Source organism: Epinephelus fuscoguttatus, linkage group LG13 (genome assembly GCF_011397635.1).
Source record: "Epinephelus fuscoguttatus linkage group LG13, E.fuscoguttatus.final_Chr_v1".
NCBI lineage: Eukaryota > Metazoa > Chordata > Actinopteri > Perciformes > Serranidae > Epinephelus > Epinephelus fuscoguttatus.
The window spans coordinates 28464414-28482161 of NC_064764.1; the positions used below are offsets into that span (position 1 = coordinate 28464414).

The 17748-nt window shown below is 41.3% G+C and overlaps 1 protein-coding gene across 5 annotated transcripts in view; it reads right to left on the reverse strand.

Annotated features, from left to right (window-relative positions):
- Positions 1 to 5022: 5022 nt before the first annotated feature.
- The window catches only part of il1rapl1a (interleukin 1 receptor accessory protein-like 1a), a 430524-nt gene continuing 417798 nt past the window's right edge, over positions 5023 to 17748 (reverse strand). For 3 of the 5 annotated variants that reach the window (XM_049594508.1, XM_049594509.1, XM_049594507.1), the window contains 3 exons: positions 14302 to 14472; positions 9923 to 9967; positions 5023 to 7267 (listed from right to left, as the gene is read on the reverse strand). In XM_049594508.1, the coding sequence (XP_049450465.1) occupies positions 6546 to 7267; positions 9923 to 9967; positions 14302 to 14472 (938 nt within the window). In that variant the 3' untranslated portion in view covers positions 5023 to 6545. The remainder of the gene's footprint in view (positions 7268 to 9922; positions 9968 to 14301; positions 14473 to 17748) is intronic. The other 2 variants (XM_049594511.1, XM_049594510.1) reach the window with 1 other exon arrangement.

Sequence of the window (17748 nt, forward strand, 5' to 3'; positions counted from 1 at the left end):
AATACAGTTATACCTATTCCTTTATGTTGACATGACCTGAAACCATCTGAGTTTTTTAGAGCTCATTTTGTACGCCAACAAAAATGTCCATAGCCTGTCTTTAATGGTGACAAACACTTTGTCTTTCTCCCTTCCTCTCCCTTTAACTCTGTCCCCGTCTTTTTCCTCTGCCCTAGTTTCTCTTTCTCTCAGTTATCTCCTGGGATTGAAAGAAATTCAGTAAATCAGCTTTCTGTTTCTGTGTTTACCAGCGTTCCATCACAAACACCCCTTGCAGGTAGTGTGAATCCCCAGGAGATGGCACTGTTTGGCAGCACTGCACCACCATTGTGTTTAGGTTGCCAGGCAAGAGTCAGGCATCAAATGAGACTCCTTGGCTTTAAGCCAAAATGTTTCTTCTACCAGCACTGTTTTTTTTAAAGAGTTATCTTTGGCATTGCCGCCTCTATCTGACAGGAGAGATAGACAGGAAACACGGTGAGGGAGCGAGAGGGATACTCAAGCAACTCAAGTCCCCTGCCAATGTCGAACCAGGGATATGGCGATTACACGGTGAGTGTTGTAGACGAGAAGGCCTCAGAGACTCCAATATCAGCCCACGTTAAACTGTAAGATTCCCATCATGACCTCCGTCATTACATGCTGTCTAGATGTTGACTCTTCTCCTTTGTACTCTGTGCTGACATTCGGCTGTAAATAATAATGTTAGTGTTGCAAGAATTATTGGAAGACAGGAACACAAAGGTCCAAACATACACTGCTGTTGAAAAGTTTGGAATCACCTGTTATATTGATGCTTTTCTTCCAAACTTTCAATAATGGCTACTTTAACAGAGATATAAAAAAAAAAACAGTATAATTCAGACATCAAATGTATTAATTAGATTTGAAGTAGTTTTGGCCCCAAAAGTCGAACAATTAAATGATAAAATTGTCCATTAAGTTGACGTCCCCACAGTGTTGTATGACAGGGGAGAATACCGCTGGGATCATCTTTATCTCCCAAATACCCTTCGATGTTGAATTCGTTTTGCAGTCCAGAAAAGTGTTAGTGACCTCAATCATAATTAAACCGCAATACTTGCAGTTGACCCTTTGCTAAGCCCCGCCCCTTTGTGATGATCCGACAAGCTGTCAGAGTAAGAATGGAGCCCACACTGTAACTAACTGCACTCCCTGAAGAAATATTATCATATTTTTGGAGAAATGAAAGAGTGATTCCAGAGAGAAGCAGACAGAGGGGTCTACAGTCTGTGTTTGAAGGATATATCCAGGATGTCAAACTGACTCAGCAGCAACAACAGGTTAAAAAGACAAAGATAGTTAGAAGCTAAAGCCGAACTATAGGCTACAGATCACAGTGTAAAAGTGAACCACCACATCACTGCTGATCGCCACACAAGACAATGAATATAAAGGGAAACTTTGCTGATATTGAACCAGCTGTGTGGCATCACAGTGTGTGCAGATGATCAGCGTTTGGCCTTGCTCCCGTGCCGCTGCCAGCACCCAGACCTCCACTGGAAGTAAAACAACATTCATCTGCACACACTGCGATGACACACAGCTGGTTGAATATCAGCAAAGTTTCCCTGCGTCCCTTCACTGGTTCCTGTACAGCAGGGTCGGTCTTTATTCACTGTTATAGTCATTACAAAGCAAAAGCAGCATGTGTATACATTCAGTGGGCTATATCTTCAGTAGCTAGCTAGCTAACCCTACACTTTTCAGGGTCTGATTTTGGTTTTGGAACAGGGAAGAAACGTATATCTTTTTCCAACCTCTCCAGGTAACGAGTATCATTAACACACGACGTGCCCCAGGCACAACATTTAGCTCCAAATCCACAAAACCAGCCTGAAAATGAAGGAAATCTGAAACGACTGCATTAGAGTCAATGGAGCACAGCTGTAATGTTGTCGGACCCTGGTCTGAGCCGGCCTGATGCTACGTTATGATTGGCCAGTCTGAGTCTGGAGCTGGTATCTAACGAAGGGCACTACATATTTTAGGATCCCCTTATTTTTAGGGCCCTCTGCAGTGTACTCTGTGGTTAGACTGAAAAGATTTAAACTATGATTAGTCAGTCCATAGTATGTTCCGCTGATATGATCCAATTTCAATAGCCTTAACCCTAGACTAACATTCTGTTTCTTTTGTAAAGTATGATGAATAGCTTTGCTAACGCAACATGCCTGCTTTTTTCAGCTTGTTAAGGGCATCATCATTACTTCACAATAGATGCCTCTGACAAATACGCCAGATCCTCTGGCCAAACAAAATCTCCAACCTTCAACTGTGCAAGAAAACAGGTAACCGAACCGTGTCACCAAAGAACTCACACGGACATCTGAGATAGCTAGGCGATGTGCTAAGAATGGAACAGGGCTGGATCACGAGAGTCACGTTAACATGGACACCATTAGACAAAAGAAAACCTTGAAGGCCCAAAACCACCTGGCGCAGAACTGTGACACTGGAGTTGGAAAAGAGGAACCTGTCATGTGGAGAGGCGCAACATGCTGCCAAGGCTCAAATGCAATGGAAAGAGCTCATTCAAGCCTTATGTCCCATAGGAGATGAAGAGGAGTAAGTGAAGGCATTATTGTGCACTTGACACTGAAACAGGAACCTGTTCACATTTAATATCTGCACACATTTTGATGTTATGACCATAGTAAAAGTAGTTCCACCTTGCTATATGGCTCAGAATGCCTGAGAATGAGAGCGACCTCTCCACACAAGAAGCCTCAAACCTCCTCCTGACATACAGCAAGTGAGCAAACTCAAGTGGATGGAGTGTGGAAAACTGTCCTCATATACTATGAGTGACAGCAACATTCGGGAGCTGATTGAGCCGTGAGCGAACCTGTTTGCTGTTGCTCTGAAAAGAGGTTGGAGGTGCGTGAAGCTTTCCCAGAATAGTCAGAGCCATCCATTTTTCAAACAAGCAACACATCACTTAGCCTGTTCGCTGATGCAATGAGCATTTGGACATTTTCTTTGGGAGACACTGGAAGAATCCTTCGTTCGCATCGTGTCTAGTTTGGAAGACGTGTCAGAAAACTCCTGCATGTCTTCTGACCTAACACCATCTCCAACCAACACCTACTCGCTTGGTCCAATCAAGAGAGCAAAGACTTCTGCTAGGGGAACAGGATGACTTCACAAAAACTGCCCTCCACTGCAAACCAGAAGGAAGGCGTTAGAAGGGAATACCTGGTGTAGAACAGTGCACAGAGAAATAAAACCCAGAAGCAGACCTGAGGTACCATCCAAGAGTTTGTCCAAAACAGACAGGAGCGTAATCCTTTGTTGCTGCCCTACATGCCAGAAGGCATAAAGGGAAGTAAGTGAGAAAGTAAGCAACATTTTGATAAGCTTCAAGTTTCTTTCAACAATGACCGGTAAAATCTTCGGTTCTGATTGAACTGTTGCTCAAAGGTATCTTCGTCTTTTTCTTCCCTTTCAGTTGTCAGACTGGTTGAATCATTTTAAAGCATTTTGTTCTCCGTGTACAAAACAAACCCTTCATACAAAATAACATCTATTTGTTAAGAGGACTTTCTAAAACCTTAAAGCATTGAAATAACCACTGACTGTATCCAATCAAGCTTTTGTGGCAGACGATTCCAAACCTTTAAATGGCAGTATACATGCCCCATTATTCATTGTCTGCAAAGTACATTTTATAATCTCCCTGTCAAGGTTTGTTTGGGGTTTGAGTTGAACTTAAAGACAGTGTTACAATTTGTCTTCTTTCAAAGTCTGTCTTAAAGCAGTCCAGTAGCCAGAGGGAAATCATATACGAACTGACCTCGTCATAGGGAGGTGGGGGAGATGGCGTGACTCCTAGGCGACATGCCTGCCAAGCTGCAGACCACTTCAGATCTACGTGTGAGACCAACAAACAACAAAACCAGTTGTGTTGAGCGAGTCATTGCTTTGCTTTTCCTGCAGCTTTTTAAGCACCAAACATGGGTGATTTGTAGCAACTGTTACCATTGTTCTCGTGGGGGATAGTGGCACAAAGAGCAGCTGTTTTTACTGAGACATCACTGCTTTTCTAGCAGGGACTGTGACTCCAAAAGCAAAACATTCTTTCACTAACTTTTCCGTTTCCATTTTCCGTTTCCTTATCCTGTTGGTGGTCATGGGGGGGGTGAGAGGCTGGGTACACCCTGGACAGGTCACCAGACTATCACAGAGCTAATTGCAAGACATTCACACCTACGGCCAATTTAGATTCACCAGTTAACCTGACCTGCATGTCTTTGGACTGTGGGAGGAAGCCGGAGCACCCGGAGAAAACCCACGCTGGCACAGGGAGAACCTGCAAACTCTGCACAGAGGGGCTCCCCCACCCTGAGTTCGAACCAGGAACCCAGCATGCCGCCCCACACAGTGTTGAAAGATCATGTTTCGGCTTAAATTACTCGCTTTTAGGGACACAGACCCCCTAGAAAAGCAGTGGTGTCTCGGTAAGAAACAACTGCTTCTTGTGCCACTATCCTGGCAAGAAAAACAGCAATGGGTTGCTACAAATCACAACCAGTTTTGTTGCTTGTTGGACTCACACTGATCCGCAGTGGTCTGCAACTTGGTAGGCATGTTGCCTAGGGGTCACACCATCCACCATCTCCCCTACCCCGTGATGACAAAGTCAGCTCATATACTATGTCACTTTAGAGAACTTGATATGATGCATATGAAATGTGCAAACGTAATGTATTTGTGGTCCAAAAACATACAGTGCCAACACTTTTATCTAGTAACTGAGCTGTGAAACACTGATGCTTTATCACCTTACCACCTATTATTCAACTGTTGTCACCAAATAAAACACAGAGGGTGATGATCATGTCATTAATGTGACTGTTAATGTGGATATTAAGGAGGGTGATCAGTACGAGAGGCAGATGTTATTAATTCATGTTAACCGTAAGCGTCGAAGACGGACACAAAAGGAAAACATCAAAAGGAAATCAATGTTTTTAATGTGCAGTGAGAAAGTAAGGGCAACTGATAATGATTGTGTTTCTATAAAGATAGACATTTCTTTCCAAGTGAAAATCGTGTTTATATATTTATATAAATATCTATATTATATATAGAATACATATCTATTTGCTATGCATACTCAAAAATCACACCTTCAAATATATTTAAAAAGTCTTTCAAAACACAAATGTATTCTTTTCTTTCCTTAAACATGAACTATCCATATGAACCAAAGTAATTATCAGGATGGGAATAATATAATGTTTTAAAAACCAAAACATTGAAAATGCTTTACTTTTGAATCTAGAACAGTAGAGGACATTTTTTTTTTTTTTTTACGTGGGATTCAAAAGCCACCTTAACCTCTTAACAAACCAGGAACCACACTGCAAGTGTACAAAACCAGCATAACACTTATACACAAATCCCCTTCCTGTGGTCGATGAAATGCAAATAATTATGACTTCTCAAGCAAACTCTTTTCTGTTACAAAAATAGAATTCTTTTTAAAATAATCTACAGATTTCCTTTTAAGGTGAGGCATTTCACTATCACTCTAAAACAGCAAGGCTGTTTGTTTCAATAGAAAATATGAAGCTTTAGAGAGAGATCTGCCAGTCTATCGGTCTGTCTGATTGGAGAGGACTAGCACTGCCCCCCAATCGCTCCTCCGTCTCGGTCCCACAGGACGGTTTATTTTTGCCAGCTCCTCCTTCTTTTTGCATATTCTATGATTTTTTAAAAGAGAGTTTCCTTTTAAACTAGATACACCTTTTACAGGTAAACAAAAAGAAGTTTCAGCTCCTTGAAGCTCCTGAAATGTCCAGGCAAATTCCAAAAAGTGTTAAAAAATGTTCTCTTAAACTACACAAAGATTTAAAAAACAAAACAAAACAAAAGAACACGACAGCGCAGGTACGTGACATACTGGCTTTCCAAAAAAAGCGCGTTGAAATAAGAATGAATAACAAAACTAAAAAGAGAAAATAATAAAAATATACAACTCTGTATAACAAGTTAAAGCAAAGTCCTACGGTAGAGAAGGCAACAAACATGATTGAATAAAACAAACGAAAGAACAAAACAGGAAAACACTGATGCTACAAATAAATTGAAATATATGTACAAGACCCTGTTTTCCTTTTGTTTGTGTATGCACATTTGTGTGTGTGTGTGTGTGTGTGTGTGTATGAGAGTGTGTGCACAATTGCCATAGAGTGTTCGTTAACGTGAAGTTCTTGCAAGTCCGTGTCTCGCTCGTAGATGAAACAGTGTTTTCATTTTATCTCCTGTAGTTCCACATAGAAAACATCCTCTGTAAAAGAGGCACTGTCCGCTTGAAAAAAACAAGGGAAACCGTGTCCACAAACCTGCTGTATCTCCGTCACTCACTGCCAGTCAACAACAGTTGGAACCGAATGGATCCAAAAGACTTCTCGCCGTGATCACGACCATAAACTGTGTTCCTAAGAGCTACCGGACTGAGCCTAGCCACGTCTGGCTCCGACTGATCTTCCCACAGCTGAAGCTGAGCCGGTTCACCATTACCAGATGACGCTGGAGATGCTGGTTTCTCTCGGCAGCAGAGGGAGCATGGCGTTGTTAGCGTGCGCCTCCTCCAGGCTGTGCTCTCGGCTCTTCCCGGGAGGCCTCTGTCCGTTCAGCAGTGTCAGTGGGATGTTGCAGTAGGTGTGCTGGTTCCCCAGAGAGGAGAGAGGTGGCAGGGTCCCTCCTGGGGGTAAGTCATACTCGTAGCTGCGGTAGTAGTGTTTCTGCCTCATGGTGGTGTGGTAGGTGTTGTGGAAAGAGGAGCGCAGCTCGGGGTGGGCGGTCGCCATGGCGGTGGAGGTGGCCGCTGCCATGGAGATGGCAGAGACGGTCTGCAGCTCTCCGAAGGGGCCCTGCTCGCTGACGTCCAGCGCCGGCTCGTGGGTGAGCATGGGCTCTGTGCGCCTGAACGGCATCTCGTACTGCAGCTGCTTCCAGAACTTGGAGTTGAGCTTGTTGCTCTTGGGGCCGCGCCACTTGATGACAGTGAGGGTTTTAATGGTATGCTTGAGGGCCTCCACCTCCTGGTAGTTCATGATGCCGCGCAACTCGGCACACTCGATCAGGATGACTTTGATCTCTCCAGTCACCAGCATGTTGCGCAGCCGCGTCTCCAGCTCAAAGATGCTCCAGCCTCGCCGCACCACATAGTTGGGTGTCATGACTATAATGAGGCGCTTGCTCTGGTCCACACAGCGTGCCACGTCCTCTATGTAGGCTGCAGGGAGAAGAGGTGAAGGAAGAAAAGAACAAACATGCATAAGAAAGTGAAAGTGGCAAAACAGCTGAGTAAGGTACATTTAGTATGTTTGAGCTTGTGATTTAATGAGGACAGGGCCACAACACTTAATGATGGATGAACATATAGCATCAGACACAAAACACAAGACAATGACAGGTGGTTATTACGCTGTCCACCTCCAGTATCTGGTCAATTAACACTCATAGTAATCTGTAGTTTACAGCGTGTGAAGAAGGACATAGGCACTGTGTACGTGTAGATACATATCTAAAAGCTTTATTGGGATAAATATATATTCTGGGGTTGATTTTTCAGTTTAGCCGGTCCAGTCACGCTTAAATTGACATTTGTCATTGTGACACGTTCTGGGCAAATTAAAAAGTAGCCTACATCAGCAACCTGTGGTGACAGCATCCCAGCGCCAAAGCCAATTGTGACAATCAGAGCCGCTGGTGTCTGACCGGCTGTGAGACGAGTAGAAATTTCATGTGTTTTTGGAGTGATGAAATGAGACAAAACCCCCTTCCCAAAACTGCACCAATATGGTAACTGTTTGAATTTGAAGCCAACTAAAGAGTGACATGGTGCACTGTTGGGAGCTTAAATTTTTTGACACCCTGTTCCTATTTATTCCTGTCGCTTGCTTTGAAAGCGCTGCAATAGACGAGAAACAGCTGATTGATGGCGTTTCAATGAAGAGTTATCTCTACAGTACCTCCTTATTTCACTACATACATCCAAATAAGGTGGCAGCTCACTGAAGGGAGATCACCATGGTACTGAAATGACCACCGCTAACAACATCTGACCTGCTGTCAGCTCTGTTGTCCATCATTTCCAATATAAAACCTTTGTTTTCTGTTTAAAAAGTAACGTTATAAAAGTAGGAAGCTAGCAAGCATGCTACTCACCCATCTTTTAAGTGGGTAGTAACAGGGGCTGGCAATATGAAGATATTATATCCTTATCGAAATATTAGACTATATATCGTCTTAGATTTTGGATATCGTATCGTGATATGGCATAAATGTTTTTTTTTTTTCTTGTTTTAAAGGCTGAAATATACGAAAGCGATGTAAATTTATCAGCTTACCATACTTTTCTGTTTGTTTTAAAGCTTTGAATTTGTCTCTCAGTCCTAATGCTTTTGAGGAGATTTAAAAATATCAAGATATATATAAGATATATATCGTGTATCGAGATATAGCCTGAAAATATCAAGATATATATCGTGTATTGAGATATAGCCTGATATTGTGTATTGAAATATAGCCTGAAAATATCGAGATATATATCGTATATAGAGTGTGCCAGCAGTGACGTCAAATCCCGGAAGTTTAGCATCGCACTGGTTCCCGGAAGAGAAAGTGAATGTGATTTTTGCATTGCGTTTTGGAATATGTCAGAAAATAAGCTCTGTGGCTAACACAAGTTTATGATACTTTCAGGTTTTGTTCAGCGAGATAATCTTCACGTATGAACACCTTTCATACCGCATTTGAAGTTTAAATGCGATCGCCAGTAGTAAAAACCTAACATTAGGCTTTAACGGACTACATGACTACTCCACAGTCGCATGACTCTTGATGTCACCGCCACTAAGCTTTCAACTGATTTCGGCCACTTTATTTTAAAAACATTGTATAATGGGGAAATCGGACTGTTTAAGCTAAATAAGAAGCTGTAACGGTGGACTGCCAGCACTTTTGTCTGTTCGGGGGTGATGACTTTTAATGTCCCTGACAGGGTTTGTAGTCGTATTGAGCAACTTGTTAGCAACCGCCTTTTTTACGACACGTAAAAGCTTCAAAATTCACAAGTAGGGTATTTACTGACGTGTTTTACGTCGTAGAACAAAACCTGAAACTTGCTTAAGCTTTTGTTAACCACAGACCTTATTTGAGGCATTTTACCAAAATCCCATTCAAAAATGTATTGACTTTTAGACGAGAGAACTGGAAGTGCTAAAAGTGCTAACGGAGTTCCGGGTTTACTGGCACACTCTATTGAGATATAGCCTGAAAATATCAAGGTATATATCGTGTATCGAGGTATAGCCTGAAAATATCAAGATATATATCGTGTATCGAGGTATAGCCTGAAAATATGGTGATAACATTTTCAGGACATATAGCCCAGTCCTAGTAGTATCAGAAGTGCATATCTAATGGATTCATTGTGGACAGAGAGCTCCAATCAGACACTCGTTTGCTGTCGGGACACAGTGTCATTATCTTCCACTCTGAAGCGACTGCTGAGTCACTTATGACACCTGGTAAAGTTCGGTATAGTGGTTCAGTCCGGTCTGGATTAATATCAAACTGGTTTATAAATTTTCACACCGGCCCAATTCTACTGCTGCAGTGTAAAGTTTTAAATTATGTACGGTGATCAATACTCTGGAGGGCAGACCCACAGACAAAGCTAAGCGCTGCACTAAATGGCTCTAGATGGGGGGCAATGATTGATAAAGCTGCACAGACTATAAGATTAGGCTGAGTCGCCGTCTACTGAACTGGGCTTGATGTTTGAGATCACACAGCAGTGCCACTCTGAGCGTCTCTTTGAAACTTCCTATTAGCAGGTAAATGACAGCAGCTGATACAAGAGGAAAAGACTGAGGGCGAGTACCTCCAAAGAGTCGTGTTTCGTCCTGGTAATGCTCATTGGTGAGACCTAAACATAAACATTTTAACATTTAGGTAACAGGCAGAACACAGCACAGACACAGAAACATGCTCAACATTGTCGTCAAAAGCGGCCGCATCTTTTCTCAACTCATCTTTTTCATTTCCCATATGATTAATCACATACCATGTTTCCTTGATTGGACATTCATCTACAGTGAGTTTGCTTGGCACTGACGCTGGCGGCAATTTTCTTTTGATTAAAGGAAGGAGGCGGCAGGGCTCAGAGCCTTCACACATTTCCCACTGATGTTTAATTCTGTCTCGACCAACTAGGACGTGTTTGCGTTTTATCTGTTCCACATGAAGCCTACAGTACAAACACACAGCAATACTACTAACTAGAGCACACTGTGTACCACTGGCACTGACGGACTACTAAGCAGAGTTAGCACGCATGAGAATATGTTCAGACAGAATTTTCATGGGTTTATTAATGCATGGATGAAAACCAGGGAGGATGATAAATCTGTTCAATATATCAGCTCCTGGTACACACTATATATATGTATATATATTTATATATTTCCATATCTGTAGTACGTAATGTGAGAATAGCCAGTGTGAAACACTCTGATCTTCTACTTTTATCTAGAGAGGTTTGAGAGGATCCAAGAAAATGGATTCTTGTGGATAATATTTGATTCAATATCGCATTTTTCTTTCTTTGGAATAATCATCCACTCGTTATTTTATGAGTGTGAACGTACTCTGAATCTGCCCAAACAGCACAAAACACTGAAACACAAGACAGGGACAGTGAAAAACACAACACAAGACAAACGACACACAGCAAACAAACACTTCAAACTAATGATCTTAACTGGTTAACTCTGTGTAGAGAGCAGGGCCATGCCTCAACCACACCTCTCATCACCTGTCAGACCTACTTATACCTACTTAACTCATCCTGTTCTTTTTTACAAGACCGATTGTGCTTCCTGCTTTCTTGCACACCTGCATCAGTCTTAAAAGTCAGACTATACTTCCTCTGGTTACACCTTCCTTTGGATCAACTCAACATTGATCCTGAGCTGCAGATCAATCTGTCTGATTCATGCAACCATTTGTTTGAAAGCGATTCTCCTCCTGTGACTTCCTGCATCTGACACAACCTTCGGTCCACTCTCACTGAGGCCACATCCACACTACTATATTTTAAAACACAGAATTTTTGTTTGTTTTGTTTTTGTTTTTTTCCCACACTACTCCAGCGGAGGGGTGTATTGAAGATAACTGTGATATTTAAATCATGTTGATAATACATATATGATAATATTGTGTAAATAATCCAGCTGCTCCTAAAACATTTCCGTCTCTTTCTGTTCTTGCTTTGTCTCTTTGTAATTTTTCTTTTTGTATGATTTTGTGCAGCTATGGTTACAGACTCTTTCTCTTGATCTCCCTAAATTTGAATTTTGAGTGGAATTCATTTGCCAAAAAAAGAGACAAAACATACAATAAACTAAGTTAAAGATGATGAGACTAGTGGCGTTTTGTTTTTCAAAAGTTTTTAAAGATATTTTGAGAAAATATCGTTATTGTGAAATCTTTTGGATACAATAATTCTGTGGTAAAAATTTGATATTTAACTGTGTCAGCACTACTGTGGCTTTTTGGAACCCCTAAAGCGGAGACCTTTAACCTTTTAAAACCTGAGCAAATTGGCTTGGTTTCTTTTAAAACATTGGAAGAAGGCAAGGAAGAAGAAAGAAGAAATGAGTCAATATAAATATTATAATATTTCTGTAACATATTTTTAAATTTTGCCGCATTTTTTTAAAAATAATAATCATAAATATAGTTTTTCTCTAGCTTTTTCTTTTTTCCCTAATTTTTAAAATTATTTTCTATTTTTTAAAATTATGATTATTATTATTATTTTTTTGCAGCTCATGGCCTGTTTTTCCCATGCTCTTTAAAGAAATCACACAAACTTACTCAGGGTTCAAAGGGTTAAATATCTGCAAAAGGCATCTGAAACAGCACAAGAAAAGTGATTTCTCTCCAGGTTTCAAAGGGTCAAAAAAAATACTGTTGACCTAGTTTTAGTTTGAAAATTCCAGGGCTGCATTTAAGTCTGGATGGGAGGAAACAGAGACTTTTGAAACAACGACGAAGACACCCATGTTTGCTTCCCAATTGAGTCTTATTAGTCGCAATGTTTTAAGTCAAATTATTGTAGCTAGGCTTACATACCTTTTCAGATTTCATCTTTCTTGTGTGGTTACTCTTTTCCTGTTGCTATGGCTTCTCCAGGCAATGGATAACACTCCTGGTACTGCTCTGATATGCTGCTGTATTTGCTTTTCAACCTGTTTTCAAGCTGCCTTGACTGCCTTATACTCATGTGTTACTTTCAGTAACAGTTCCACTTGATTGTTGGTCCAAGAAAAGAAATCCCTGGTCTTATTTTTGCCATCTCTGCAGTATTTTCTGTATCTTAAAAACCAATCCATGGATGTGTAAATAGAACTGGATACACTGTTGGGAGCAGGGCCCTGTTTGTTCCTTTGAAAGTTGCTCAGTGTGCATGAAGCAAAAAAAGCTTGATTTCTGAGTATAAATTTATCAAGATCTTCTGCATTGTTGGACCCATAGAGCAGGCACACCAGAGACTTAGGGCAGCTGAGCGGCCAACTTCCAATTTAGCTTTAGCATTAGAAATGTTATCGGACCGAATGGATCAAATTTTGATAGTGAAAAAACTAATTTCCTGGTAGTTGTGACAAGTCTTTTTGGGCTCTGTGGCATTGTGTGATGACCCTGACATTGTAATTTGGGCACCAGGTAAAATTGGCCTCAAAGCCTGGCGCTGTTTTGGGGGCTGGAACCTACTGCAGAGTAGATGATCTGCTTCCTGTTTACCCTGGCATGCACATGTTCAGTGTCTATGAATGCTCATGTGATATGCATTTTCAGGTGTGCTAGCATGGACAGAGATGATTTCCGAAACACTGCTGAAACGCTTGTTTGTGCTGTGATTGTTTTCATTTTCATTTTTAAGATTAAAACCTATTAGTGTGGATGTGACCTGAGAGTCCTGCTCTCCTTTGTCTGCACTCAGTGAGTTGCACCCATCGTCCTAGCTGCTAATCTTTGGGGACACTAATGTTCTAGGAAGTCCATACTCATTTGGAGTCCTACAACTCAAACCTGCCCAGTTCATTATCGGTGCAGCTCATGTTCCTGGGTACAAAATTAGTGTCACTGATCCATTGTCCTGCGTCTTGTTTCAGAAATTCAAACTTTTGGCCCCAGCGCTGGACATTCATCCCAAACCAGTACCACAAATTTAACAAGCTGCACAACTGGCAAACCTTTTGAATACCTTGTCTCACACTCTCTAAGCCTTTATAACTGACTGCAACCACTTTTCAGTCCTTGATGTCATGTCTATCTGCAATCTTACCCTGCTCTTTCACTGTCTAGACCTATTTATTAGTAATCAACTTTTTCCATCACACTACTTAAGGGCAGCCATTGTCCTTCTACCTCCCACTCCCACGTTCCCATTCTAATCAAAAAGTTGCAAAGACAGAAACCTCCAACCTTCTACACCTCTGTATCGATTCTCTACTTCTTATTCTCTGCTACACATTCAATCTACTTATCCCCCATGGTTGCCTTATCTCCAGAATCCATGTTCTTGCTGCTTATCTTTGGTTTCCTGCGGTGCTCTGAATTCAGCCCTACTTCATCTACCAATTATCCTTCTCCAGAATGTGAATATGAGAGAGTCAGAAGAATCTATGGCAATGCCAGACAGACTGGCAGGAAGAGAAGTAAACCCGACCAGCTGGGAGCCTTATTCCCCATCTACAATTTCTGTCTAGACTCCTATCTCTGCCCAAACCAAGTCCTCCACATTTCTGGCATATCTTTAGTGCACTTCTCCAATAATTGTTTCCACACTGGCACAGCTTCCACAGCAGCCAAACTGGGCATCACCAATCAAACCATTCAAGTCCTCAGTTGCTGGTTATCTCGGGCATACTGTCCCTACATTCACAAAAATCTAAGCTCTATGTAAGTCTGTTGACTCTTCTCCCAGCCTTCAGTATATCCATCCAAGACTGGCCTAACAGACAACTTGCTCCTACACGTTCGTCCGCTCCTCACATCCATCCTCAACATCCAGTTCTTTCTCATTTTATTAAATCTCTAAACACACATTATTGTGGCGTGGTCCTTGCTACTGAATGAGAAACGTGCCAAACACTGCAGCAACTATAGTACACGAGCAACTGTCACGCTCCAATACAATATGACACATGAACATATATGTGCAAGCACGTATGCACAGACAGTCACAGTGCTTACTTCCTGTTGGAATGAGGTCTCGATCTGGGATGAAGAGTTTGTAGCCGTAATGTTTCTCCAGGACATCAGGGAGGATTTCCAGGGCAAAGCGTTCCTCCTCCCTGGTCTCCTGACTCCACTGGTCAGGGTCCACTTTGGTGTAGGACAGGTACGCGTCGTAGTCTTTGTTTTCTGGAAAACAGAGGGAAACAGCAGGAAGTGGCTCGTGAAATAAGATGCATTGACATCCAGCTCAAAAGGCAATATAATCCTAGGGCACAATCAAAACCTTGGACGCACACACATTACATTAGAAGGACAAAAGTATGTGGACAACTGAGCACTATCCCTGTATTTAATTTTAAACACCTTGTTCCAACATCATGCAGGTTTTACAGCTTTTTAAAATTGCTTTGGCTCAACTTTCACAGCAGTTTCAATTTTAATGCCCTTACTCTTCACCTCCAAAATTACCATTTGTATATTAATTACTCCCCCGTGTTAGATTGAATTTATAAAGAAAAGCTTGTTTTTCTTGCACACCTACATTTATTGATAATTTAATAAAGATGTACAGAGCATCAACAAACAAACATAGAACCAACAAGGACATAAAAGACAACTCCACCCAGCAACACAGGAACAAACAGAGAAAGCCAGACCAGTGAAAGGAAATCCAATAGACAAGAACAAAAAATGAATAGATAAATGGAAAAAAATAAGTAAAACAATAATAATAAAAAGGGGAAAATGATGACAAATAATTAACTCGTGTACATGCCTCCACTTTGAACCAAAAAGAAAGAAAATTCATGATGAATTAAAGTCAGAGGTGACTGCATTTAATAACAGCAAAAATATACAGCAACAAGAAAAAAAAAAAAAACCTTGACAAACTCATACAACTTGCGCAGTATAAACAAAGTCTCATTTATCCAATTGTAGGCTCAGTACTTCCCAGAACAGACAAGGAACTGAACTAAAACTAAAACTTATTCACTATTTAAAAATCTGAAACTGAAGATATGTTGCATTTATTTTGGTTCTGCCCTCATGTGGCAACCTTTTCGACGACTTTTATCACGTAGATCTAAATCCATTGTAGTTTGAAACAATGAAAAATCTTTGTCGGGGGAGTTAAAAAGTAATTTTCCATCTGTTGGTCTTTCAAATGAATCTAGTTCTGGAAAATGATTTAAATCTTTTTATTTATTCAGGCTGTTAATCTTATTTATGCACACAGCATCACCAGAGAGGCCGAGGGAGGGAAGGAGTGACAGACACGTTGTCCATATGATATACGTCTTGTATATGAAATATCTGTGTTGTCGCTGCATTTTTTAAACCCATATGTCACCTGCATCCAGGCGCTGTCTCAATGTCACACAACAGACCACAGCTACCAAGAAGAACGGCGATGCCCTATGACCCACCTCACACACAAACTAGCAGTGCAGCGCGGAACTGTACGTGTGCTACTGCGGTAATTTCATTCATCTAACAGACTGATTTAGCGTAGCTTGTGCAACATACAGACAGATGTCGCACTGTAGTCTAATTTACCGACAGATTAAACAGAGGAGCAGCTTTGTGTCTCTCTGAGTGTTGCTGGAGAACATGGGGGTTGAAGCTGTGCAAAGCGTGTGAGACTGAGGCGTCCAAAGCTACAATTGTTATGTAACACAACTTGGTAAATCTAGCTTGAAATTATTTCGATATATTGTACATAGTCATTCTATTGTTCAGCCTTAGCATAGATAAGTTTCACTTTCAGCAGAGGTCCCCCTTGGAAAGGACTGATCGTTGGGAAGTACTGAGCATACGACTGGATAAATGAGACTTGGCATATAATGCACAAGTTGTGTGAGAGTTTGTGGAATAATGTTGTTAAACGTGGACCCCTATGAATTCAATTCATCAAGACTTTTCTCCGGTTTTGGATTCCTAGTTAAAAAGAGGCACTGATAAAAACTTTATTTTTTTGTTTTTCATGAATTCAACATAACACAGGGTGAGTAACTGATTTACAAATTGTCATTTAGGGAGTGAAGTATTCCTTTAAGGCAGAGCGCTATACTCCTCATTTAACTATTATAAAATAATCATTATCAGATAACACTGCCAAAAAACTCATCAAAATGTATGTAATGTTTATTTGCTCGAAGATTATACAAATAGCTGTCAGAGGAAATAGTCTTACTTTACACCACATGAAGTGCATCAGCTTACATCGTCTGTCTGGCATCAACCACAAATTCTTTTTAATCAAAACACCAAACTATTGATTTTTCAGTCACTTTATGACTGAAAAAAGGAGCCACACACCAAAAGAAAACAAGAGTATTTGAACAGGGGGTCCATATAGCTTCGGCCATACAGTATAGTGTAGGTGAAATAAAGTGAGGTAGATACAGAAATACCGAAATCAAGGCTCAGGCAATACCCTCCTCCCCACCTCGAAATGATTTCCCAGAAGACAGTGGGAGGAACTGAAAAGGCAGAAAATAGACGACGGGAGGAAAAAAAGCACCACTGACATGTTCAGTGAGTCCTAGTCATTACGCTCTGTAGAAACTGGATTGTGGGCCAGCCAAAAAGGGAAGAAGGGCTTTTTCACAAACTCTTTGAGGAGCACACGTAGCTTTGAAACTCCCTGGAAAGGCCAGGGCTGCGCTCGAAAGGATCCGAAACATCAAACAACACTTTCAAATTAGCAACCAACCTGAAATTAACCACCTAGCAAACTTGGAGAATCAAAAACAGCTTGTATCTACGGGTCCCTGACGGTATGACTTAATCATGTGGAAGTTTGAGTCAACAAAACAGCATGTAATAGATAATTCATGCTACTGTAGAAACAATCCAATGATTCAAAAACGAGTTCAGTCTTTCCAGAATTTTTGAGGAGGGAGCAGAAAGAGTCAAAACACAAAGCGAAAAGGGAAAATACTGGGACACAAACACACCAATTGTTAACTGAAGCAAAAGTTAACTATGTTCTGTAGAGAAAACAAAAAGTTGCCCTCCAATTTCAGGCTGTTTACGCCCCTCTGTGTCGTTCGGGGAAGGAGCTGTGTGCCTGGCCGGTCCCCGTGTCCTGCTACGTGGTCTTCGACAGCAGAGGGTGGGCATCATTCCATGACATATTGAGACTGATCTCTTTTTAAATGGGCAACAAATTGAAAATCTGTCCCCTCTCTTCCCTATGCAGCCACTGCAGCAACGTACGCACACACTCACGTGCACCTCTACACCAACAGCTGAGAGAGAGAAAGAGAAAATGGGCTGCTGTCACTGAGATTGGAGAAGACATTTGTATCTAGCAGGGAGTCTGTTATGGATAGAGGCTCTGACAGCACACACACATTAAATCTTATGCACATGGGTAAACAAGCAGAACATATTTACATCCATGAAAACAAACCCAACCCGGCACATAAGCAGTCGTGTCCGCTTGACATTGCACTT